Raw genomic sequence first — 25,554 nt, forward strand, 5'->3', positions numbered from 1 at the left:
TACATAGATCTCTATCTAGTATGTGTTGGGAATAGTTGACCGTTCTCCAATACGAGAGTTGCAGAAAGAGGCGATGCAATCAAGTCCAAAGAGGAAAGTAAGAATATTTATACTCCTATGAGGTCAGATGAATAGGCTGTATAGACTTATGGTAGACTGAAACACGTGCAGTGTGTTCGAATCGCAACCTTGAGGTTTTTGCACTTGAAGTTTCAAGAGTTGCAACTGGGAAGAGCCAAATCAGAAGAAGGGAGTTTGACGTATTATGTAAACAGAATCCTGACACGTACATTTTGGATCCTTTATATCTCCTATTTGCTATTAACTATGAGCCAGCAATCGCAACAAGCAGCATTGGTTTTGCTGAATCAAATAGTAACATCGCCGTCTCCAAATCCAGACGCGTTGATTTCCCTACTGCAAAATCAACCAGAACTCATCCCTGGACTGGCTGCCGTCTTGGCTAGAATCCCTCTAGTTCCGACATCAAGACAAGTTCGAATGTGTTTTCTCAAGATTGTAGACGACCTTATTACCGTCCATCAGGGCGATCTATTTGCAAGAGCTGACATCATGACCGGTACATATTCATCTTTCTTTCCCACTCTTGTTTTGTATACACTCTATTGACCTTTGCTCTCAAAACACACGTACTAGTTCCCTTGACTCTGTGGATGCAAACTCTATTGGCCATGATTGAAAGAGAGGTGGATCCTCCTGTTGTAAATCGTGCTATATTGTGTCTGACAAACATTTATCCCTTCATCTTCAAACTCACGTACGTGTACAATGAAGCAAATACTCGCACGACTATCGTAACTAAGTTCACTCTAATAGATGTCAAAATGTGAATGCTCCGTGGCCTGAAGTCACTAAAATGAAGCAACGGCTGAATGTATTGTTTGCAGGAGGAAGTGATGGGACAAAGATGGCAGTCATCAAAATGTTTCAGGTTCTGGTGGTGGTTCAAACTCCTCGCGATCCTACGGTAAAGCATGTCCCCAATTAATATAATCTGAACTGTTTCTAACATCTTTAATCAGGTGACTGAGGGACAGATTGGCCTGGACTTGGTTCCACAACAGCATCACCCTCATCTCAACATTCAGGCTCTATACGCAGAAGCTGGAGACTACTTGAACATGTTGGTCGCTCTCATATCACAATCTTCTTCCGCGTAAGCAAATCTATTGCAAGTACCCTCCTCAACCGGATCTCATACCCTCACTTCCTCACAGATCGAGTGGAATTATGTCTGCGGTGGTGAACTGTTTCTTGCCTCTGCTAAGAGCAAGGCCACAGTTCTTGTCTTATATTTTAGGAGTGTTCAAAATCTGGTATACCGCGCCGCCATCTGCATTGACACCATGGGAATTACGAAATGCAGAGAGGTCAATTCGAAATGTGCTTATCGGTATATCAAAGTAAGACGCTCGCATTCCAATTCGATCTCCTGTATTCAATCGTACTGATGTTTGTCTTCATCTAGACTCGCTGCTGTGGCGCCTCACCAAGCAGTTGTACATGATGCTATAAGAACATTGACTGAACGACAAGAAACCACAAAACCTCGGCCACCAAAACGAGCAGCTCCTAGTTTGAGCTCATCAACCTCGAAGCGTGCTCGTATCGATTCGCCATCACCTGCCGTAATACCTCTGGCAGAAGCCAGGCCATCAGCTTCAACCACACCTGCCGCTATAGATGTAAATACGTTACCATTATCCCTGGTTGTTGATACCATATTTCACGTTATGAGGAATATGCTTGATGAACGGTGGCAGTCGGCGATCGCGGTAAGACATTAATTCACAGCAATATCCTCGTTTTTTTTTTTTGGCTTGCCCAATCAAGTTTGCTAAAAGTCAACACTTCAAATCTTAGGCTTATTGTCAGGCATACAATCTTCCACTACCACCAAACATGTCTCGTGGAACTGAAATGGCAAGAGCTTCATCAGGTTCAGGACAAACTGTGCCTATGAATGTGCCAATAGTAGCAGCCAAAGAGGAATCAAGGCCACGAGAGCCGTCACCTCCTCCTAGAGTACCAGATACGCCGCCACCAATTGGAGAGCCTCAAGAAATATCTGACTTGATTGTATCTAGTATAATAATGACCAAAGAAGCAAGAACAAGCGCTATCATAGAAGCATTACAACGTGTCTTGTATGCAGAACCTGTATTAGATCATGGAGCTTCTCTCTCAGAAGCCTCTGCGGCTGTTGGTGTACATTACACAAAGAATCCCAAGCAGACTTTGGGAGCTGCTCGTGATGCTTGGATGTTGATTGGTTCACGAGTCATGGCTATTGTCGATCCAGAGATTTCTCAAGCTGTTAGAAGTGAATTATTGCGGTTTTTTATGGAAGATTGTCGCGGCCGGTATGTATCGATTTCAGAGTTACAATTCTTTTGGCTGAGCGAAACTCACACGGTTGTCTTGATTTTCAATTCCTGCCCATCAGATTTGATTTCGCCATTCAATGGCTGTTTGAAGAGTTTATGAACGACCACAAACACGCAAATGACGCTGCATATGAACCTCAGTATTCTATATGGCTAGGTCGAGTGTTGACCGAGATGAAAGCACATCTCGACGTCAAGGATCGTACCATTGCTAAACTGTTATTGGATGTACCCAGTGTCGATGGTGAAGAAGTACGAGAAGCTATCAAAGGATACTGTGAGGACTCTGAACGAGTCAAGATTGGCTTGTCTACCATAGTAGACTTGATTCAAGTTAGACCTGCTGTTCGAACTTGGGCTCTTGAGGTTTTATTAGAGTATTGCATAACACAAGGTTCGAGAAAGGAATTCTGATGGCTTTCTTTGTGCGTCATAAAACTTACATAATGCGTCGCTTTTTTTCCCTACAGAAACCCAATTAAGGAAGCTCTCTATCGTATTGGTGAAGCGATGGGTCCCCGATCACCCATCATTGGCTCCAAGGATTGAAGAGTTTGCTCTTCAGACCTTGCGAGTTCTCCTGACTTTACCCAACAAGGAGGACTCACAAGTGAAAATGGAAGACGTCAAAATGGAGGAGCATGAAATAAAGAAAGAGGATGAGTGGTCTCGAGCAGATGTCGTTAGACATCTTGAATTATATTTCGCCTTATGTAGTCGAAAACAAGAATTACTGCATCAGTAAGTTCGGCAAAAAAAATTACGCTTTGATCTGCTGGAAACGGTGAGTGTGCTTTACTCACGGAGTTCCTTTGATAGAGTCTTGGTGATATACAAGTCTCTTTCACTGCCAATACGGAATGTGATTGACGAAGAGATTCCTGGCCTGATCAAATCTATGGGTCAAGGCTCTCTAAAGCTCTTAGAAATGCTAAAAGTCTTTCCTGATGGCAGTGATAATTTGGCTCTCATAATATTACAAACACTGACAAAAGATGAGAAGCCAACTCCTGCATTGGTTCATGTCATCAAACATGTACTGAATAGTGATCGTGGAGATGGACGTTGGGCGATTAGTATCTTGTCTGGACTTGATAAGGTAACGTTCGTTTTTTTGGACTACCATAAATGAGTCTGAAAGTCTAACAATCCTCCCCATTTGACAGATGGACGTGCTGAGTTACTTGCCAAAGATAGTATCACTCCTAGATGGTAGTCCTACTCGACATGCACTAGTAAAGGAAGCCTTTGCACGTCTTGTCGACGTAACAGTCGCAAAAGAAGGACTTTTAGGAGGACCAGTTACAACTCTAGTTGGAGCCGCTCCTGGTGGAAGTTCGGCTGCTGCTTCTGCTGATATGGCTGTGTTTGCACCGAATCCAAATCCTGTATTAGCTGCTGTCACTACACCTGCTGTTAAAGGAACTAGTACACAGCTCACGCCTACAGAGCTGCTGATAACTCTACATCGTCTTGAAGATCAAGTTGGGCTGAAACGAACCATGGAAGGTATGTTACACGAATCCAGTCGCTGTTTGTTTTTTGGTCCCCGTGGTTGTCTTCAACACGCTCTACTTTCTCATAGCAACGCAAATATGCTTTGAAACCGCCAATGTATTTAAGCAAGAAGTACTAGCCACCACACTACAGACCCTCGTAGAATTACCAAAAATACCCAACCTCATGATGCGTACAGCTCTCCAAGCAATCAAAACACACCGTGGTCTACAATCCTTTATGAACTCAATCCTTGTCCGTCTCATATCTCGTAAAGTATGGACTGAGCCTAAAGTCTGGCAGGGCTTTGTCCTATGCTGTGCAAGTCTCCAGCCAACATGCTATCCAGTCTTGCTCACCATGGAACCAGACCGATTACGAGATTTCTTGACCATGTGCTCCAAGAATGAGAGACGGGCTGATGGGACTAGTAGTATCAAGACTGGATTGAAGAGGTATATAGCCAGTGTTGGAGATCGGGATCGAGCTCGTACTCAGGTGCAGCGATTAGCTGAGGTGTTGAATGAGGAGGTTGTTAGTAGTAATAATAATAATAGTCAGAGCGGGAATGCGACTCAGGTCGCTGCAGAGACTCCTACAGATGGTGATGGGAGGGAAGCGACTACACCTCAAGTTGTGTCGGTATCATAGAAACACCTTTGCAACGCAAAAGGTTGATTTCGTTTGAGTTGTGGTGATATCATTAATATACACACCAACATGTACCTTCCTTTTAAAATGGGTTGAAATGCGAGTTGGCGCAACAATACTACCAACCGTTTTACTTGTGTCCAAAGAATTGTATTGTGTTTTATTGCTTATGGGTTTAGGTTCTTTTTTATGTCATGCTTTACAAATTCAGAGTTTCGAAAAAAGGCAATCTATATCTATACATACTTTCGTATATTTTGTTACTTTTTTTACTATCTGAGGCCTCAACGTTCGTCGACGATATAGCAAAGACACTAGTCAATAGTTCTTTTACCATTCTCCACCGCGAGGACTCAACTTCAGAGGGAGGGGATCCAAGCTTTGTAATATGTTGTTGAGAAGCAGCTGCCAAACCCAATTCAGCTAGGTGTCTCTCTTTCGGGCTTCAGCACCCAAACTGGTCATCAGCCTATTGCATTATAGAGTGTTAGGGAATGCTCACAACAGCAACTGTGCGATTGATTGTACTTACATTGGGGCTTCCATTCTTCTGCCAGCAGCAGACCAATCAAAATGGAGTATTTCCGTATACAGTTCCAGACACAGTGAGAGTAGCCGTGATCAGAGCCGAGCATTCAGCAGTAAATCCTCTGCTTTGCTACAGCACTATGACAGCCGTGCTGAGACTCTCCACAAACTACTTCTCGATGTGTACTACTTTGTTCCGTCTGACTGTGTATAAAAGAAACATCCACAAAGCCTTAATTTATGAAATGGGCACTGCAACATAGTGCCGATGTGGATTGGTTTGGTTGAGGTGAACAGAAACTAATGTTTTCCTGACACCAGCGCCTAGAAATAAAGAAGGAATCAATGTGTGCTCAAATAAAGATAACAAAAACATCGTAATTCGTACCATTCCAATAACTGAAAGTTAGGTGACCAACCCTTTCAACACTCTCACAGACAAACATGAAGCTACGCGACGCAAGTGTCGAATCTGTATGTCGGCTATCAAGTTGGACGACAACCTATGGTATGGAGTCGCGTGAGTGAATGTCCATACACAAATTGTAGCAGCAGCGAGATGTCCAAAAAACCCTTCCAACAAGACTTCATCAGTCAAAGCGGCAAAGAGATTGTCTATACCGCAAATACTGCCGCCATCACCAAAGTATGTACCCATCAATAAGCCTCGACTGAATTTAATTGGAGCAGACTTATTGGCCACATGTTGCATCCGTGATGACCTTTTTACAACGATGATGTGAGACTGCAATGACGTGATATGGTGAATAAAACTTGCAATATACTGTAGATGTAAAGCTTTAACGTTGGGTCGTAAATTGTAATAGCTACACTGGTGGTGGTGGTGGTAAAAAGGTAGAAAGTAACTGGCCTTTTTAAGCTTTCAAGACTTGCTTTTTGGTTCAGCTCCACTCTGCAAATTGGATCCTGCGCCTGTTCCACTCGCTTGACCGCCTTGGAAGCTAGACACGATAACGGTTTGCTCCAAATTCAACTTTTTCACAACTGGAGCTAGCTAGATTTTCTAATTGTAGGAACGTATTGCGAGGATTCGATTAGAGCGGCCGTGTAATTTATCTAATATTGGTAAGAATTCCTTCAACATCACCGTCATCATTCTCCACGTTGGCAAGGCAATAAACCAAACCTTGCACACCGAATTCACGACTTTGAGTGCATCACATGGTGGAGGATCGAATCATAATTCGAATCCGGACCTGCCCGAACACATCTTACAGGATACGCATTCGAGTTTAACGACTCTCAACCTCGTTGTTATTGTTCGGCTGCAAGGTCAAATATATGGCAATTCGTCAATTTGGACGTCAATTCTATAGCATTCTGGTTTCGGGCTCTGACTTTGGAGCGGTTACCCATGTCAGAATCGCCTCCACAAACGATTTTGTGGTTTCTTGGACAACTTCAGCTTGTAGCAGCTATGCGTCGTTAAATAATCTGATCGGCATGGAAGAATGTCGTTGCCTCGGGTCTGTGCTGATTGGAATCCCGAATATATTGAGAACCAATGACCTTTTCTTTTGTCAGCAACTCCCTTTACTCTTCGAAATGTCTCCGTCAGAGGACAAGGAATATTGCTACCACCAGAATCAACACCCAAAATCATGCTGTGTCGCCCTTCTGGTTGGATTGAGCTCTTTACGATACTCACAACATAATCGAAGATACGCAGCGAGCACAATGTATGCTCAACCGTAACTGCGTCACTCTAAAGGTTGATTTACCGAGGCTAGATGCTCTTGTGGAATAGGGCTTTGACCTTCTTGGATTTTCCGAGGCTAGATGCTCTTGTGGAATAGGACTTTGACCTTCTTGGATTTTCTGCTCTTTAAGCTCAGAAGTCAATGCTGACTCCCTTTTTTGCCTTTTCGCTTTTCCCTAGTTATCAATATGTCAAGCAAAACATCGACCAAATTGGAAATACTTATTATGATTATTATTATTATTTACAATCGGACTATCAGGCAAAAAGGATATCAGGACAGAAGGACCAGAATCGTGACGTTTAAAGCTGTGGTCACCAAGATTGTCGAAGGATGTGTAAAGGTTAAGGCGCCTAGTCAAAAGGTAAATATCATGGCTGCTTTGCTAGTTGATCCCCTTGTTGAAATTATATTCACATCAAATCACTTTGCATCTCAACCTCACACCTTGAAATGTCTCAACCTAGGTTGCCAGTTGTTTCCGATCCACATCAACGTACCTAAAGAGCAACACGAGAGCAATGGTGGTTTAACAAGATCGAAGCACGCTGTCGTGGGAGTTATGGGTGGAAAGAGTGAAGTCAACCACTTGGAGAAAGGATGGTTTCCCCACCTACAGTCGTTTTTGTGCATTGCCTGTATTGACACTGGATGTCAAAAGGTGATAAACCAACCCTGTTGAATATCATTTGCACTACCATGATTGCATCGTGGCTGGCTGCTACATGAGGAGTGGCGCCCAGACCTGCCCCGTCGTATTTCTAAGGATGTGCATTCGAGTTCACGACGGTGCGCAACTCGACTGTTGTTGTATTGGCATTCGGATCAAAGGACAACTTGAACGAAACGCTATTATGTCGTGCCGAATTATATAGCATTTTGGACTCGGGACTGTGACTCTGGGATGTTTGTCATGTCTAAATACACTCGTTACGAACGACCTGGTTGTTTCCTTGACAGATTTCTTCACGTAGCAGTCATAATTATTCAAAGATCTGCTTGACGTAAACGCGACTAGTTGATACGGGAGTGCTATTTGGGCTGCGGCTGTGCCAACTACTGGTGCAACTTTTTGGTCGGCCACTCCCGTCTTCTTCAACAAGTTGCTTCAGAAGGCAAATCAAACTGCCACCAAGAGTCAAGCAATAAATCGTGCTCTTCTGCTCCTCGGGGTGGTTTATGCTGTTTACGAGCTGCTCAAGTAGACGACCTAGAGCCAGGACAGAATGCTGCTTCCCTCTCAATTTCCGGGGGGCCGGATAGACGTAAGACAGCAAGTTTCTCAGGACTTTCGCTTGTGTTTTTATTTCTGTTTCTCTTATAAACATTGTCGATGTTGACCCTTTTTCTTAGACTTTCAGTTTTCTCTGGAACTCAATCGTTCCAGGGCACGGAAATCAAGACTCATACTATAAGTCACCAAGACGGAGAGAATTCGTGAATGCTGGACGAGAATCGAGACTCTGTAAGCTATTGTCAGGTTGTTGAAGTGCCCCAGTCTAAAGCCACAATCATGGCTGAATGTACTGTCTGATCCCTTTGTGCAAAACGGCATTTGCATTGAATCCTTTCAACGTCTCGACGACTTATATTGAACTATATCAACTTAGTGTACGCGAAGATACCAAGTCCACATCAAAGAGCATAAGGATCATAAGAAGCCTTGTTATGGTGGTAGCAGGAACGGCGAAAGCTTCCGTGGTGGTGGTGGTTACCTTGGTAATATACTGGCAGGGCAAGAAACAAGAAGGATGGGTCAGAGTTGACTTGGGACCCTTCAGTTTCTAGCAGCGCTGATTGTTTTGGTGATTCGTGGTCAAAGTGTAGAGTCAACACAGCTTGCCTGAAAGACAAACTCGTATCCTGACGGTTTTTTCGCTGCTCCCCGTTATTGGTGACGATGAAGGCGTCCTCGCAACTTGATTATCTCAAGTCTCGAAACTTGGTCAAAAAGCCGTTCACAGACTCTAATTTACAAGGTGTAGTGTTTATTGCTTCGTCCTTTCCTTGCAGAAAAGGGTGCTTCATACGTTTTCTTATACTACAAATTTGACAAATCATTTATAAACATATCGTTCCTCAACCACTCAAACCACATCATTTGCATATAACCAAAAAAGCATGAGAAAGTCCTCCTCTCAATAGTATCAGTCCTTGACCACATTCCTCTTACGACCTGCACTGACTCGTTTAGTAGTCATCTTCTTTGCCTTTGTAGCTGCAGCTGGTGCACTACTACTCTTAGTCTTCTTTGTGCTAGATTTGGCAGCACTATTAGCAGTCTTCTTCTTCCTTGTTATTGTTGGGTTTGCAGTAGCCCTGGTCTTTGCCTTCTTAACGACTGCACCGCCAGATTTTCTTGCCCTTCCTCCTCGCTTCGTCTTCAAGCCAGGACTCTTGGCGACAGCTTCCTTTAGTGTCTCGTGGAGTTCTTCACGGGCTCCAAGCAATGTTCCTTCATATGCCTTCTTGGCAGATGCATACTCTTCACTAGCCTTCTTGGCCATAACGACATATTTCTATTATATGATTGTGTGACTGGTTAGGTTTTTGCGTCAAAAATCTAGGGCAAAACCCAGAGATTTAAAATATCCTAAAAGGCCAAGCATATGTTGTCTCCAAATCTTTTATAACTCCTCTACCAATACCAATTCATTCGAAACAGACAAGTCTCCAAAGCCGCAAACAAATAACGCACACTAACCTCCTTATCAGAATCCGTCATCTTCTTCCACGTAGCACCCAACAAACTCCCAGCCTCCGACACAGGCAACCCTTCCAACGACTTTCCCAACACTCTAGTCTGTGCATCAGAACCACTAGCCCACACCTCCTTGAAGAAGCATCCATATGCCGAGAGAGGATGAGCGGGAGCATTTGGATCTTTAAATTTACGAGGTGGAGATCTCTTTGCTGGATTCAATGACTTCAAGAGACGGGTACGGTATTGTTCCACGACTAGATCGAGTGGTGATCGATTTGCGAGGTATTTTGATAGGTTGTTGTCGTATATTTTTCGTAGTTCTGATGCTTTGGCCGAGTATTTCTAGTGTTGAGATGGGATGACAGGAAAACAGGTATGTGAGTGCATGTCACAGAAATCGAGTAGAAGACGAGCGCCAAGATACAGGATCCTCGCTTCAACAATCGTAATTCCTTCTGAAGCAACCAAAAAAATCAGCCTGACCAACCTCTTTTTCAGATTCATCCGTCTCCTTCCATTTCTTGCCAATAGCGTTAGCAATCTGTACAAATGTCGGCTTGGATTCCCCAGAAGTCAAGTCATCCATAATCTGTTTACGGACTTCCTGAGCAAAGAGGATATAGGCTGTAGGAGGTCGTTCAGGTACACTGGATTTTGGCAGTGCCTTGAGCTGAACTCGAGCTACTTTGGCTTTACGAACAGCAGCTATTTAGAAAATTGAAAGTTAATGCATTGTTCATTTCTTATCGATTTAATGTTGTTGCCGTCTTGATTCGTAACAAATGAACACGTATTGAATTTTTGTTGTGATGTGGTTTGATGTACCAGACACATACCTTTCTGATGATCCTTGTCAGTGTGATCTCCACCAGCTTCATCCTTTGGCGTAGTAGTAGTTGCCATATATCTGTATTCGAGACTCCTTCCATGGCTCACGTTCTTGTAATTGCTGTGGTTGCCAACACTGACTGTTGATGATCGTGTCAATACATTTGATGACTGGGACCACCATGGAGCAGCTTGCACAGCCCGACCTGCTACTAGGCGAGACACAATCATGATCACAATCAGATCTGTGTCTGAGAATGCGTCTTTTGCTGTGTGGGGTTTTGATGCAAAGCGAATCAAGTGGGAAAGTCAAGATACGGTTCTTTCTACCAGCAAAGACAAGCTGGTAAACGTGTATTTCGAGTATAAGAGCGCGTACAAAATCTCAAAACGGCGAGAAACACGGTCGAAAAGACGCAAGGCGAAGCAGAAAACAACAAAGTCCAAACATCTGACGAAAACATCGCACAAGTATGTTAGTGTATCTCTCAACTTTATTACATTTATAAATTTTGTCATGGTCTAACAAATATACCATCATAAACCCAAAAAAATCCCCTCCTCGCAACCAACACCGTCCAGCCTCTCCCATACTATCTTGCCTCCTCCATACTACCTTGCCACGACCATCAGCACGCCATTTACCACCTGATCTTCAGTAGGATGGAGGTGTTCGGGGAGGCCATTCGTGGAGGTTGTGGCTGTGGCTGGAGTTGCACTGGTGTTTGATGTCGTTGATGCTCGCTCATGTAGATTGTCCTGACTAGCTAGCGAAATCTGAGGTTGGATAGACAAAGCTTGTTAGACGAAGAATCATCGATTTCCTGTCACCACAAACACATACCCTGTTTGCAAACAAGACAGCATCAACAACCTTCCTAAATCGAGATTTAGCATTCATCAACTTGGGTGCCAGATTAGTTCCATTCTCGGGTGAGTGTTCTCCTGCTGGCAATACAGTATTCACTGGTACATCCAGTTCCGTGACTGCACTATCAGGCGCAACGATGCCATTCCTGCCAATCATGGGCGGTAGAGATGCCAACCAGGGATGTTCTAGTGCTTGTCTGGCAGTCAATCGACCATGTGGATCAACTACAAACAGTTTTCTTATAAAGTCTTTGGCGTCCTCAGACACGTCTGCCCAATATTCGGTGGGTGTAAAGGAGAAATTGTTGGATAGGATTTTTGCCACTTCTTCGTGGTGTGATGGGGCATCAAATGGTGTATATCCGCATAACTGGAGGGTTGAAGACGAGGATTGTGTTAGATAATCTGAGCACCGTATCTCCGACACGTGAGCACTGGATGTGGCGGACTAACCAAGAAGTAGGTCAAGACACCTATACTCCACAGATCTACTGGTCTACCATGACCACTCTTCCTGATAACCTCTACACAAACCGCATGGTGTCAGATGACAATACTCTGCCAACTCTTACACCATCATGTACCTGGCGCCATGTATCCAGGAGTACCACACATGGTCTTGAGAGCTTCAAAGTTACTCTCTCCCATAATCTTTGATAGCCCGAAATCAGCCAAAACCAATTCATCCGAGTCCTTTGATCTGAATAATAGATTCTCTGCCTTTATATCCCGATGCACAATGTTGTGCTCGTGCAGATACGCGACCGCATCAGTTACAGTCCGAACCACTTGAGCAGCGTTTTGCTCATAGAAGCATCCCTAGATGAATAGTGAGAACGAGTAAATGGAGAAGGAAGCGAATTGGAAGCCTACCAATTCACATATCCTGTCAAAGAGTTCACCTCCGGTACACAAATCCATCACCAGATATACTATAGAAACAAGGAGTCAGAAACAAGCTGTTTGTGTTTGAATACGAATGGTACTTGCAATTATTGGGTGTTTCGAAATCTACAAAGGTATGATAGGGTTAGCAAAGCCGATGATATGTGCCAACAACACTCCTTGTCTTACAGTCCCATAATGTGACAATGTTGTGATGCCCTTTCGACACCTTTTTCAGAATGTCAATTTCGTTCAAGATCATATATTCCTTGCCCTGCATGAGCTTCTTTGATATGATCTTGCAAGCATACTTTTGGCCGTCCTTGATATGAGTCGCTTCCTTAACAGTAGCATATGAGCCTTGACCAAGAGTCTTTCCAGTCTAATACACGAGTAAAAACAGGGGGGTTTAGTCTCCAAAACGTCAAAACGGTTTGAGATTCCACCAATAACAACATCAGGCGATTTCAAATTCCAACAAGAGGCGAAAGAAGGCACAAATATCATGGTATTGAGTAAGATTGAGTCAACTTACTCGATACTCGCAAGGAGAGAGCGAGGCAGCAGGTGGTTGTGGTTGTGTTGGCATGTTCTATACTTTATTTGCTCGGATTCGGATGGCGGTGTTGATGCGAAAGCAGAGAAAGAGAGACCTAACAGGGAGGCCTTTAATCTACAGTGAAAATGTGCCGGCTGGCGTATCTCTCCTCCTTCTCGCCCTGTTGCGAATGTGTGTTGGCGTTGTGCGTAAATACTTGGGACGAGGAAGCACTGCCTGAATAGTAGAACTGGACGTGATTTCTTTCGAGTCCATCCTATTTTACTCGTTGTTAGATATCTTGACCGTGTCAGTTCTATTAAGGCTCTTCAGGCGACACGTCAGGGAAGAAACACGTCACCAATCGACCTTCTTGTCCTTTTCCTCAACTAGACAGCCCTTCGATAGGCAACCTAGGGGACGAGATCGTATCTTGGTGCTACAGCTGAACAATGGCGTCTTACTTTGGTGAGTTCGCATTGTGTTTTTGCGTCATGCGAGTACATTTGGAGCTCAAATTTACAATCATTAACGTTTCCTGCTGTTTAAACCTGAATCAACCGCCAATGTGCTTGCAATCTTGCTGTAGCTCGCTAGTCATCTGCAATCCACTAACACTCTCCTTCTCTCTTTTTCTGTAGATGATCATTCCATCGAAGACCCAACCAAGAAACGACAGAATCCTACTTCGTCATCAGCGCTCAATCCAGATGTATCCGACTTTATGGACCACACCAATGAAGGATCTTCTTCATCTCCTTCTTCAGCTTCCAGATCAAATCAAGATCAACTAAGCAACATTCAAGACCTCTCTAGAATGTTTGCTGGCTTACGGGACCGCGGTATAAACGAACTTATGATGGGAGATCTGCTACGAGATCTACAAGTAGACATGATGAACGGCGTTGGATCTGGTAACAAGAAACCACCTGCAAGCAAATTTTGGGTAAAAATGTTGCCGACCGTCAAAGTTGCTGCTGGTACTACTTGTGCTATATGTGTGGATACGTTTGAAAAGTCAGCGGTCGAGTTGCCGTGTAAACATCTTTTTCACCGTGATTGTGTTAATCCCTGGCTTGCTATTGTAAGTGATCTGCAAAGGTGTTGCCTTTGTGGACGATGTTCATGTTCAGGGTCTGATCTACTTCACTTGTATATTAGCATAATACGTGTCCTATGTGCCGCCGAGAGTGAGTTATGTGGGCAATTTCTTACCAATGAATCACCTTCTAACTTTTATTCGTTTTAGGTACCCTGTAAGTCGAGTACTGTAGCCAGTGTCTTCTTCTCCTATTTGTCTGTTGTTCTAACTCTCATTCCTGTTCCAATTTCAGACTGATGATAAGGTATATGAAAAGGAGCGTAAGGAGCGTGAGAAGGCTGCTGGACACGTGGAAGAGGAAGAAGAAGAGTGGGATCCATTATACGGATAGCGCAATATATATAGAGCAATAATTAAGCAAGTCTTTTGTTATATGCACAGTATTAAAGAAATAACAACCTCATACTATGTTACAAGTCTAAGGTCAATCGCTGCCTCAACAATCCTTCAATGTTTCGACCTTCATAGTCCTCCATAGCAGACATGGCTCCAACTTCATTAATGAGAAACCTGATCATTGCAATATGTCCTTCTACAGCAGCTACCAGTAGTGGAGTATGGCCACGCAAGTCTCGAATCTCGATTATAGCACCCAAGTTGATCAAAAACCTGTAATTGAGTGGTGGAATTGAAGGCTGTTGGTAATGAAACAATAACGGGGACTTTCAACAATACTGACTTTGCAGTTTCGATTCTCCCAGTAGCAGCAGCCCAATGCAATGCCGTTCGTCCATACACACGGTCAGTCAACGAGATGGCAGCCATACAAATAGACAAGGAGTTTGGACCCTTTCTGTCAGCATCAGATTCCTTCCTTTCACCATTATTTCCACCACCATCATCAGACTCTCCATTACCCAACACCTCACTACTAGGCGCGGCCTCATTATTCACGGGATGCATCAGCAAACCCGTGATAACCGATAGTGGTAGACCGAATTCACATGCTCGATGTAATGGTGTGCTGCCGATTGAATCTCGTTGCAAGATGGAGCTTCCGTTTGTGATGAGGATGTTGATTAGTTGAGTTGCGAGGTGTGGTGGGTGGTAGAGACAGCATGATATTGCAATGTGCAGTAGAGAGTCCCATTCTGAAGGATATGTGTCTTGATTGTGGTGTTGTAGTAATAGAGTAAGGATGGCGACATGGCCATTCGCGATTGTGAGTCGTAGAGGGTCGAAATGAGGTATTGATGTATCTATGGGGAAAATTTAATACTTCAATTCGATTGCGAGGATAACATTGAAAAACAAACGACACAAGTTTTCACCATCGATAGTGTATGAAACAGCACCGAGCAATACCCGAACAACCTCTTCATAACCACGGTGACAAGCGATAATAAATGGAGTACGTCCCTTCCCATCCTTCGAATTCAACGCCTTACTCAACACATCTTCTACCAATTCGGCACCTTCAAACCGAGATATTATAGCACATATAGAAGATACAGATCCCATCCAAGCAGCATAATGAGCCATAGTCCATCCACGTTCTGAATCATGCAAGACTGCTATATTGCTTCCAAGAGCGTTCATAGCGCTGGCTACGAGACGAGAATACTCATCGTTGCCATTCGAGTCGTCGAGTGTGTCCAAGTTCAAGTATTGCATTTGTAAGTCGTCAGTGCAGTACATGGATAATCCCGACATGGATAGTGAGCTTGGGATGTTGCCTATTGGTGTAGCGTTTACTGACGACGATGGTGGAGTCAATAGTGAAGCTTGAGCATCATTGATTAAGGAGCCTACTGTTCCTTGGGAACTATGATTACGACGATATTCTTCCATTTTGGTACTCTGTTTAGGTTTAGTGATTTGAGAGACTCGATGAGTTCGACGTAAACTAGGGTAGGAAGCCACTGCTGCATAGTTCAAAGACGTTGTGGTACTACGAGTATCGATGTGTAGTGCATAACCGTTGGGCTGGGCAACTACTTGGTGTTGTGGTGGTGGGTGATTCGCAGACTCCAAAAAAGCAAATTCGTTCAGATAACTCTGATCTGCATCACCAACACCTTGATTTACGGGTTCGTGTAACCAAGACATATCGGGATGCACATTCTCATTATATTGCTCCTGATAGTCGTCCAACGTGGGGCCTGCAGCATCAGTACTAATACTGGTATTATGAGTTGGTGACGTGTCATCTGCAGATGGTAGAGACCCAAAGAGAAAAGCAACTGCTTCTATTGTCGCTGAGTCTATGGGACGATCGGCCATGTTTGCTCAACGTATTCGAGAACGATGGGAGCGAGAAGATACGGATGCGATAAAGTCTCGGTGATGATCATCCACCAAGTATTGACCCGATTGGAAAGAGTCAAGTTCTCGAGGAAGAATTTGCAGTTCAGTGGTCCATAAGTGAATAGCTTACGCACGACAAGAGTCAGACTTGACTGTGGGAAGATGGTGTTCAAATCAATCCCAAGGGCGTTTTGAATGTTGGCGTGTAGACCACACAGGAGCACAGGGAGTACAGGCAACGGAAGAATACACTTATAAAATAATAGTTATCTTGCGTAAAGGGTGAGGTTCAATCTGAATTTGGCTCAAAACGCACACTCCTCCAAACACCAAAACCTTAAGTGAACATACCTCTGCGCTTCTGCGGCAAAAAAGCTCAGTCTGTAATACGTACCATGATATGTAGACTGTAGCAGCTTTATAGGACATCCATAACTAGCAGATACCTCTCTTCTACCTTTGGATCCATTTGCTCTTGTAACTTAATACAACATTATGGATGGACTTGAACGAGGCTCTCCCGAGCAAAAGTCAGTAAATGCAGAGAATATGGAGGGCCTTGATTATAGTCTACACGGCCATCGTCTATTGATTGGATCCCTCTTCCTGCCATATACCTTGGAAGAGGAGACATTAAGTTCTCCCACAAACAATACGGAAGCTTCATCACCACGATCATCACAATCAGCACTATCATATCCTGATACATCTCCTCATATTCCTCATATAACTACTCGTCGAAACACCAGAACGTCTACCTCACCTGCAACAAAACCATCAAAAGATCATCCCGATGCACCATCGCAATTCACGGTCTTCCCCTCGCCATTAGGAAACATTGGCTTGCAGAACGCTGTCAAGAGTGTCTCGGATCAGTTATTAGGAACTGTATATTGGATTGGCTTGACGGGCTGTCAGTCTGATACTTGGAGCGATCAAAAACGCGAAGTTGCTAGTGCAAAGCTTTACGAATACGACTGCCTTCCTGTTTTTGCAGGTATGCTGTCGTTGAGTAGATTCAGGACAAAACGCCGGTACACATCAACTACTTCTACTTTTAATAGGTGACGATGAGACGGAGGGGCATTATCATCAGTTTTGTAAACAGGTAAACATCCACGCTACGAATGTCTTCCTTTTTCTGGCGTAGTCAGTTACGTGTCCCGTTCACTTCTTTCAACCTATCAAAATTACAGGTGCTTTGGAAGCCATTTCATTATCAGCTACCAGAATATCCAAAGGCACAATCGTATGAAGTCAGAGCGTGGAAGCACTATGTTACTGTAAACGAGAAATTCGCTGAACGAATCGCTGAAATATGTCGAGAAGGAGACACAGGTAACACCGTCAGGCAGGTCCCTTTTTTCTCGGAGCTGTACTGATCGCGTATCTACCATCATTTGACCAGTGTGGATTAACGATTACCATCTGATGCTGGTGCCATCCATGCTTCGCAAACGATTGCCCACCGCTCGCATCGGATTCTTTCTACATATCCCATTCCCAAGTTCTGAGATCTTCAGATGTCTACATGTTAGAAAGGAGATCCTGGAAGGCTTACTAGGCGCTGGTAAAGATCAAGCTCAGATTATAAAGTTTAATGAGTTACTTTGCTTAGCTTTGTTCGCCTCGATTTAGACCTAGTTGGCTTCCAAACATATTCCTTCATGAGACACTTTCTCATGACAGCTACTCGAATACTGGGTGTTGAATCGACCCCTAGAGGCATCCTTCTGGACAAGTCCAATGTCACTGTTGGTATATTTCCAATCGGTATGTTGAGTCATTTGAGGCTGGATATCTTCAAATGTTTAGCGGTACTGAGTGTATTCGATTTAATGCGCAGGGATTGATTTGGTTACCCTCAATGAGAAGAGAGCCAATCCAGAAGTGTTTGAAAACACGGCTACGCTTGCTCAAAAATATGCCGGAATGAAAGTCTTGATTGGTCGTGACAAGAACGATTATGTAAAGGGTGTTCGGCAAAAGCTATTAGCTTACGAACGCTTCTTGCAACTACATCCTCAATGGATTGGCAAGGTACGGTCTCTGCACATGCCGTATTTTCCGTGCACCTATTTTTGGTTGTTGCTCACGTACGTCTTGATTAGGTTATCCTCATCCAAGTGGCTCTGCCAACAACGCAAGCCAATGAAACCGAAGCGCAAGTACAAGATGTTGTTGCTCGAATCAACTCCAAACATGGATCTATCGAATATATTCCAGTAGTGTACTTCCAACAGGACATATCATTCAGCCAGTACTTGGCTCTATTGACTGTAGCTGATGCATGTCTCGTCACCTCATTACGCGATGGAATGAATTTGACTTCCCATGAATACAGTATGTCTTTGTATCAGCTTGGATTTCTTCTAGACTATGCTCAAGTCACTTCTCTCCTTGTATAGTCGCCTGTCAATCCAAAAAGAAGTCTCCTCTCATAATATCAGAATTCGCTGGTACTTATGGATCCTTTGGTGCTGCCATACGTGTAAATCCATGGAATGTGACCGAGGTGGCAGAAGCAATACACGAAGCTCTGATAATGCCAGTAGAAGAAAAGTCCACCAGATGGAAGGAGTTATATGACCACGTCAGAGCCAATTCCGCCCAGAACTATGTCACAACGTTTTTAGGACAATTAGGTCGAGTCCACGAAGAAATGCTACGCACGCTCGGTGGCTCGATACCAAAGTTGCCTACTGATGTTGTGTTGGCAGAGTTGAGATTGGCTAGAAAGAGAATGTTTGTGAGTACAACATAGTTTTTCGCAATCGTGACTTTTTTTGGCGTTCAACAAGCTCACAAAGGTTCGGGAACCTAGTTCTTGGACCATGATGGAACTATAGTTCGCTCTGGAGGCTCCATCAATGACTACATACCTCCGAATCGCCTCAATGATCTTCTTCATGAGTTGACAGCAGATCCCAAAAATATTGTATATATCATGTCTGGTAGGACGAAGGACGCTCTATCAGAGTTTATGCATATACCGCATCTGGGGTTGAGGTATTACCTGGAGTTTGTAATCAAAAAGTGCTTGATCTGATTTCTTTGCCTGTTTTTAGCGCGGAGAATGGTTGCTTTGTAAAGTGGGCAGACAAGACGACTTGGGAGAATATGTTGCCGGATATCAACATTGAGTGGAAAGCAAGTGTTTTGGAGATCTTTGAGTACTATACAGAGTACGTATGCCATTTTGCGGCATTTGGTCTTATCTTCAAAAAGCTCATGTTTCAACATTTTTAGTCGAACGCCAGGAAGTACTATCGAGCAAAGGGAAGCTTCAATAAGTACGTACGCCAATTCAGGCTCAAAATGTGCATGTTTTGAAACTTCTGTCTTTAGTTTGGAACTTCTCCTTCGCAGATCCAAGTTTCGGGGCCTGGCAGGCGTCCGAATGTCAAAATCATATCGAGTCGTCTCTCTCACCAGTGTATCCCATCCACTGTTTGTTGAAACGAAAATCATTGGAAGTCGTTCCTAGATCGACTAACAAGGGCATAGTCGTAAAACGAGCCCTTGAGCATCACCAACATAGTGCCTCGACTGTTCGAAAGCTACATACTTTCCCTAACCCGTCACCAACGTCGAAACCACAGGATTCACAATCTCGAAGTCGAATCAGCGCCATGTGGCTAGATTCTGACCAGCAACAACGAGAAGAGGCACGTGGGGTTGCCGAGCCTGTAGAAACTCCGTTGTTGTCAACGTCGCCTTCACTACCAGCAATAGATCTGATACGTGGTCGACGTGATGGATCCGAGCACAGTTATACCCATAGTCACAGCACCAGCAGCAACACAAGCTCTACACGAGAGCATCATAATAATAGCAAGCATAAACATCATGTGTACCATCCCACTCAACATCAGAAACCTCAGGTAGCCTTTCCACAACCGTCCCATACTGTACCCGTCGATTTCGTGTTTGCCATAGGAGACGATAGAGCAGACGAGTACATGTTTGAGTACTTGCATGAGCTCGAACGTGAATCGTCGTCAGCGTCAACCACTACAGGAAATGCAACGCCACAATCTGAACCAGTCGACCAAACCGATATAAATAATAGTCTAGTCATGACGCCATTGCAATCACCTATATTGCAACCCACTATTCCACGATCACCGATACTAGCTCCCATACCACGATCACCACATGTAGCTGCTGGTGACGAACACTTGCCTACTACACCATCCAACGTGCATCGTAAAGGAGTACCTCATAGCGTATTGACTGTTACTGTGGGTAGTAAATCATCTAATGCTAAATGGTTTCTGCCAAATTCCCTGGATGTAGTTGCCCTGCTTGACACTATTTGTGAAGCTGTCAAGAGTGAGAAGCATGGAGCTAGTGCTGCATTGTTCAAGTCTAGGCTCAGTAGTGATGCAGAAGGTTGGGTTGATGAAGACGGAACGCCGTCATCTGCTAGTAGTAGTTCTTCTGGTGGAAAAGGATTGGGGGTTGTAAATGTCTGAAACAAGAAGAAACACAACACACATCTGGGTTTACATAGTGTAGAGAAGAACAGAAGTAACATGTGCTTTTATAAAATTATACGAGTAAACAAAAGAAGTCATCTAAAGTAATACACAAGACATTTGCTAGACCCTCCTATATTGCTGTTGTTGTGACCTCTACGTGTGCAACATCTACGTGATCTGAGATCAGGATGGTATTGTTGATATTCAGTCAGGTAATCGCGTGAATCTTTACTATTCTCGTATTGCTCTTTGGATCCTATACCTTAGAAACTTAAAACATTTTGAAAACACTTATAATATAGACTATGACAGATTGCATTTGGTAGAAACCACTATTGCTATTGTTGCTGTTGATTTGGTCAACTACTGAGGTGATATGCGACATGATGTTGTTATTGTACTATGTTGCTTCGTTGTCGTTAGATTCAGAAGCGGCACCAGAGAGTTCTTGTGGGAAGACTATTACGTGTGTTAAGGGGAAAAAGCCAGATTCAGCACGAGGAGACCATTCTGTCTGAGTCTCGTTTGCAGCTAGTAGCTTTGTGCCAAACGCCCACCTAACAAGTAATACGGTTATCAATCTGAAGAAAAGCAGGAACAGGTAACTGACGCACATATCAGGGAACCAAGACATGGGCACTATCACATCCCCAACAACCAGATTAAGCTCATCCGGTCTCCTGGCCTGATAATTTTTAAACACAATGTACCGCGGAACATCCTGCGGTGCTTCAGTCGTTGGACTCGTAGCAGTTACATCACTCACTGCACTACCCTGACTCCTTTGCGTCATTCCCATCCTCTGCCCCTCTGTTATCGCACCACTAGCACCCAGCAACTGTGCAAGCTGGCTACTACTCATGTCCTTTTCTATCGGCGTTGGAGACCGTTCACCAAGATCGTATCGTGGTGGCTGCAACTGGTTGCTGTACATGTTATGCGCCATTAGTGCGGATGGTGAATGTTGCAGTAGAGAAGCTTCTCTGCTCGTCGGTATGGTTTCTATCGCTTCGTATTCGTCGTTCTCTGGTGTTGGTGAGCGGGGTGGTATTCCGAATACTCCTCGTTCTGAATATGGTATTTCAGATAAGTTTGTTGCAGATGCGGATGGTGTGGAAGTAGGCCTGGTTCGTTGTGTGAATCTTTTGGAGATTGAGGCCGACCAGTTTTTGGGCATGCTTGCGACTTGTGATAATCTGCGACTGGCGACAAAAAAAGAATCAGCAATTGAGGAGGTTAATTGACAAATTGAGAAGAATGATTCAAAATTTTCAAGACAATTGAATACCTCATATCCGGATACCTATTCTCACTCTTCCCCTCGTTGGCCAGTCTCGACTCGTGAATATACAGGTACAGTCCAGCCAGAAACAGTGTGAGGACAATCAATACAGCCAAAACGATTCCAGCGATAGCTCCACCTGATAGTGGTGGCGATGCGGTAGACTCTGGTGGAAGACAGGCAGCACAGGTTGAATTTATACTACAGGAGGTGGTTCCGCTGCAGCACTGGAATGCCGTCGAGTCGATACACTGTCCGCTACAACATGTTTGGCCTGATGTGCACGCTAGTGATGAGTTTGCGGCTATGTTCCATGATAAAGAGGATAGTTAACAGGTTGATATCTGGTTTTTGTGTTTCGAATCACAGGATCTTGCCACAAACTTACAACAGCATGATCCTCCAGGTGGCACACATATACTTCCACACGTGGCAGATCCATAGTCACCACATGTCCCCGTAGTGCATCCCGTCGTCGTGCAGGTTTGGCCAATAAGACACGTATGATCACCACAGCACACTAGATTCGAGTCTATACATCGTGGCGGAGCACCACACCATCGGGAATTGGCTCCACATGATGGAGTTCCCGTCGATGCGACACAACTATATCCTAATGAAGCTGTATTGTCTACAGCGCATTGACCACCTTGGTAGCAAAATACTTGGCCGCTGGTATTATGGTACAGGCCTAAAACGATGGTGTAGATACATTTAGATCATGGTGTAGATACGTTTAGATCTCGGGTTTATACGACAAAGACAGAGCGATGGAGATCAAAACAAATTGTTCTAGATCTTCAAACAGCACTTCCGTGCGGCAGATATCCAGAGATGATCAGATCGTGGAATGTTGTTGATAACAAGTGCTCACCACAACAGTTGGCTGTGGAATTCATGCAGCCTTGGCCGCATGGAACGGATGTTGTCGGGCACAAGTAATAAGGATTGATACATGTGTTTTGAAGAGGCCCGCACAGTTTAGTTGCATCTATATATCCACAAAGGGGAAAAGGAGTGTGAGGTTTTGATGTTACAAAAAGGAGGCCAGTTCTTAGAGGTAGCACGACTTGATAAATGACAAGGACCGATCTCTTGATTGAGATCAGTAAACCTCCAAAAGAATTTACCACAAGTCCAACCAGCTAACAGAATGTATGGGGTATGTTAGTTCTTGCCAACTTTAACAAGCAAGAAGGAGAGCAATTAGACATACCACACTGGGTGAGTCCCGACACTACATGTACAAGACTGGTGACTGTCAGGACAATTGTCACTATCCTATTCATTTTCCACACTATGGAGCCCTTCTTCTTACAGACTTGGTTGGGTGACAAAAACGTTAACGTTGAATCTTACCTAGTCCCCGAAATGACCAGTTGCAGGTGTTCAAAGGACACCATCGCCATCTAATGCTCGAAATAATTGAATGTGCGGACTGTCTCTTTGAACGCACGCTGCTCCTGGAGGCAGTGCCGACTTGCCAACATCACAATCAATAAATAAAGTATGAATAGACGAGTCTGGCATCATCAAACATACAAGAAAGCATCAAGAAATCGAACTCTGTGTACGATTTGACCGTAATTATCACGGCGGTGCAATGATCGATAAGGAACTGCTCTGCATCGCTCATGAAACTCTTTATAGCCTTTGTGAACCTAACGTTGTCAAGCCGTGCTCAAAAGCTTGTGAAGAATTGAGTTTACTAGCCATTGAATGTAACGGTCTCAAGCTGGGCTAAAAGTGTGATACTTTGAGTATCCAAAACCGCTGACAAGGAGTGGACTACACGATGGATGCTTAATCCTGCCTGAATTCAATACTTGTCAGGCTTGCACCTCGTCAAAATACGAGGACTCAACCTGAAACATGGCAAGCTTTGGTGCCAAATTATCGAACTTTCGTCACCTACGTGCTATACCACTTTGCTCACTATGCAACCCTAGCCTTGTGTTCCCAAGAATTCGAAACAACCTACCACGGATTGATATCACAGCTGGATTGACATAGTATTTCGTCAGGATCGGTGGTTTAACTTTGCTGAATCGCTAAAGTGATGAATGCATAGACTAATGGTGTAGTAAGCAGAGCGGTAGTGGGTCCTCTTTGAGGGATGATGATGTACAGGAACCGACTACACCTCACGCTGTGGCGGTATCATAGAAGCACATTTGTCACTCAAATTTGAGATATGGTGACCTTATAAACACCAACACAGCATCAATCATCGGAATTGGTTTCAAATACAAACTGGCCCAACAATAATAATCTAACCGTTTAACTCGCAAGTAAAAGTTTGTATTGTGTTTTATTTCTTAAGACTGCAGTTTCTTTACCTGGTTTTGTTCTACAAAATTGAGAGTTTCCAAAAAGTCATTTTAAATCTATACATACTTCTGTATGCCCAATATGCAACCAGATCGCCAATGGGGTTAACATTTTGCCTGGTCTAGCCGTCAGAAATTCCCTTTGAACGTTTGTTCTCGAACCCAAACACAGTTCAACCATTATATCCAACCTCTTTCATATTCCTTCTTGTTTTTACAAATTATTTTACAACGATGTTTCTATACACAATTTCCTATTTTCAATCTCAAGGCGCAACATCTTTCCACAAACCATCCTTATAACACACTCACCAGCTATACAGGTATACACCAATTGAATGGCCCATGCTTCTAAATACGATATGCTGGATGAAAACGAGTGCTGAAGCCAAACACCACCATGTGGGCCAATAACTTTTACGAGGTTGAGCTTTGCATTCGTGCATCAAGTCGAAAACATTCTCAATACTGATGCAAAGCGCCTTCGCAGTCTTGTTGGTGGGCCCTTGTGTGTGGAATTTACTGTCTGAATAGGCCACCAGCAACATTATTCCTGCAAAGTTCCAAGCGCTCACACGAGTCTCGTCCTCGAACTCTGATAGCTGATTATATACCCAGGCCACGTATATAAACTTGTGAAGCCTTTCGGTTGACAAGTGCTTTACGAGTATGCGAGCAATGATTGAGATGATGAGGGTTTGTTCCAATGCCATACATGTCGAGTATGTCATTGTGTATCCCAACACCTCGGTGAATCGATAAAAGGCACTAGCAACCTCGATCACACAATTCACATCGCTGTTTGATGGTGGTGTGGTGACGGTGTGGAGAGCCTCATGAATGATTTCTTTCATGCTCCTGTGGATTATGTTTGGTTGAGCGACTCTACGTCGAATTTCATCTGCGAGTTCTCTATTGCCATTCAATCTGACATGGAGATGATGAGATTCAGATGAGTTCCGTTCCAGTGTGGTTGATGATGCAGCGATAACGAGTTGGTATCTGGCAGTAAACACCAACACGAGAGCTTTGGCAGGGATGCATACCGAAATATGTTTCCTGTCTCTGTGCCATTGTCAAAGATGTGCTTCGCCATCTTGACTAGCGCGACTGGAACTGATAGAATATGTCCACTGATGCCCACGTCTCGTTTGGGGAAATGTGTAATGATCTGCCAGAATGGAGGTGAAATGGAAAGTAAGCTTGATGCGACCAATATTCAGAGTAATGAAAAATTGAAATGAATCAATTTGAGGTAATGAGCAGAGGCTTGCCCGTCCAATCTCATCCTTGATTCTTGGAATATTGTCCAGACCAAGTGAATTCCAGCACCAGGTCAAGCTATTGCACGCCATAACTGCGTCTCGACATATACAATATCAAAGTATCCTATGCACGTTAAAGGAAAGAAGCAAGTTAACGCTACTCAACGTTAACCTCGAATGCTATTTTAACAAAGGTCGGTATGAAGAGCTCAAT

At 43.9% G+C, this 25,554-nt stretch overlaps 6 protein-coding genes across 6 annotated transcripts; 3 read left to right on the plus strand and 3 right to left on the minus strand.

Moving 5' to 3' along the window:
- Window positions 1-327: 327 nt before the first annotated feature.
- On the plus strand, window positions 328-4,556 carry SmJEL517_g00253 (uncharacterized protein; the record flags this gene model as incomplete). The annotated part of the gene is made up of 12 exons (XM_031166183.1): window positions 328-580; window positions 658-778; window positions 838-988; window positions 1,044-1,177; window positions 1,239-1,424; window positions 1,490-1,796; window positions 1,885-2,384; window positions 2,468-2,802; window positions 2,879-3,149; window positions 3,228-3,507; window positions 3,575-3,917; window positions 3,994-4,556. 12 exons carry the CDS (start codon window positions 328-330, stop codon window positions 4,554-4,556), a joined length of 3,444 nt encoding a protein of 1,147 aa, XP_031027686.1.
- A 4,396-nt stretch (window positions 4,557-8,952) lies between these two features.
- On the minus strand, window positions 8,953-10,568 carry SmJEL517_g00254 (uncharacterized protein; the record flags this gene model as incomplete). The annotated part of the gene is made up of 4 exons (XM_031166184.1): window positions 8,953-9,324; window positions 9,510-9,851; window positions 9,997-10,214; window positions 10,346-10,568. 4 exons carry the CDS (start codon window positions 10,566-10,568, stop codon window positions 8,953-8,955), a joined length of 1,155 nt encoding a protein of 384 aa, XP_031027683.1.
- A 381-nt stretch (window positions 10,569-10,949) lies between these two features.
- On the minus strand, window positions 10,950-12,681 carry SmJEL517_g00255 (uncharacterized protein; the record flags this gene model as incomplete). The annotated part of the gene is made up of 7 exons (XM_031166185.1): window positions 10,950-11,114; window positions 11,182-11,577; window positions 11,661-11,731; window positions 11,792-12,026; window positions 12,081-12,139; window positions 12,282-12,474; window positions 12,628-12,681. 7 exons carry the CDS (start codon window positions 12,679-12,681, stop codon window positions 10,950-10,952), a joined length of 1,173 nt encoding a protein of 390 aa, XP_031027684.1.
- A 401-nt stretch (window positions 12,682-13,082) lies between these two features.
- Window positions 13,083-14,063, plus strand: SmJEL517_g00256 (uncharacterized protein; the record flags this gene model as incomplete). Its single annotated transcript, XM_031166186.1, has 5 exons — window positions 13,083-13,098; window positions 13,272-13,714; window positions 13,792-13,820; window positions 13,880-13,886; window positions 13,965-14,063. 5 exons carry the CDS (start codon window positions 13,083-13,085, stop codon window positions 14,061-14,063), a joined length of 594 nt encoding a protein of 197 aa, XP_031027681.1.
- A 79-nt stretch (window positions 14,064-14,142) lies between these two features.
- Window positions 14,143-15,955, minus strand: SmJEL517_g00257 (uncharacterized protein; the record flags this gene model as incomplete). The annotated part of the gene is made up of 3 exons (XM_031166187.1): window positions 14,143-14,341; window positions 14,412-14,931; window positions 15,004-15,955. The coding sequence occupies 3 exons, from the start codon at window positions 15,953-15,955 to the stop codon at window positions 14,143-14,145; spliced, it is 1,671 nt and encodes a 556-aa protein (XP_031027682.1).
- A 519-nt stretch (window positions 15,956-16,474) lies between these two features.
- Window positions 16,475-20,457, plus strand: SmJEL517_g00258 (uncharacterized protein; the record flags this gene model as incomplete). Its single annotated transcript, XM_031166188.1, has 12 exons — window positions 16,475-16,976; window positions 17,044-17,087; window positions 17,176-17,317; window positions 17,388-17,549; window positions 17,618-17,752; window positions 17,826-18,019; window positions 18,091-18,322; window positions 18,388-18,728; window positions 18,804-18,988; window positions 19,048-19,164; window positions 19,229-19,272; window positions 19,349-20,457. 12 exons carry the CDS (start codon window positions 16,475-16,477, stop codon window positions 20,455-20,457), a joined length of 3,207 nt encoding a protein of 1,068 aa, XP_031027689.1.
- Window positions 20,458-25,554: the final 5,097 nt, after the last annotated feature.

This window comes from Synchytrium microbalum (genome assembly GCF_006535985.1).
Source record: "Synchytrium microbalum strain JEL517 chromosome Unknown SmJEL517_scf0001, whole genome shotgun sequence".
NCBI classification, from domain to species: Eukaryota; Fungi; Chytridiomycota; class Chytridiomycetes; order Synchytriales; family Synchytriaceae; genus Synchytrium; species Synchytrium microbalum.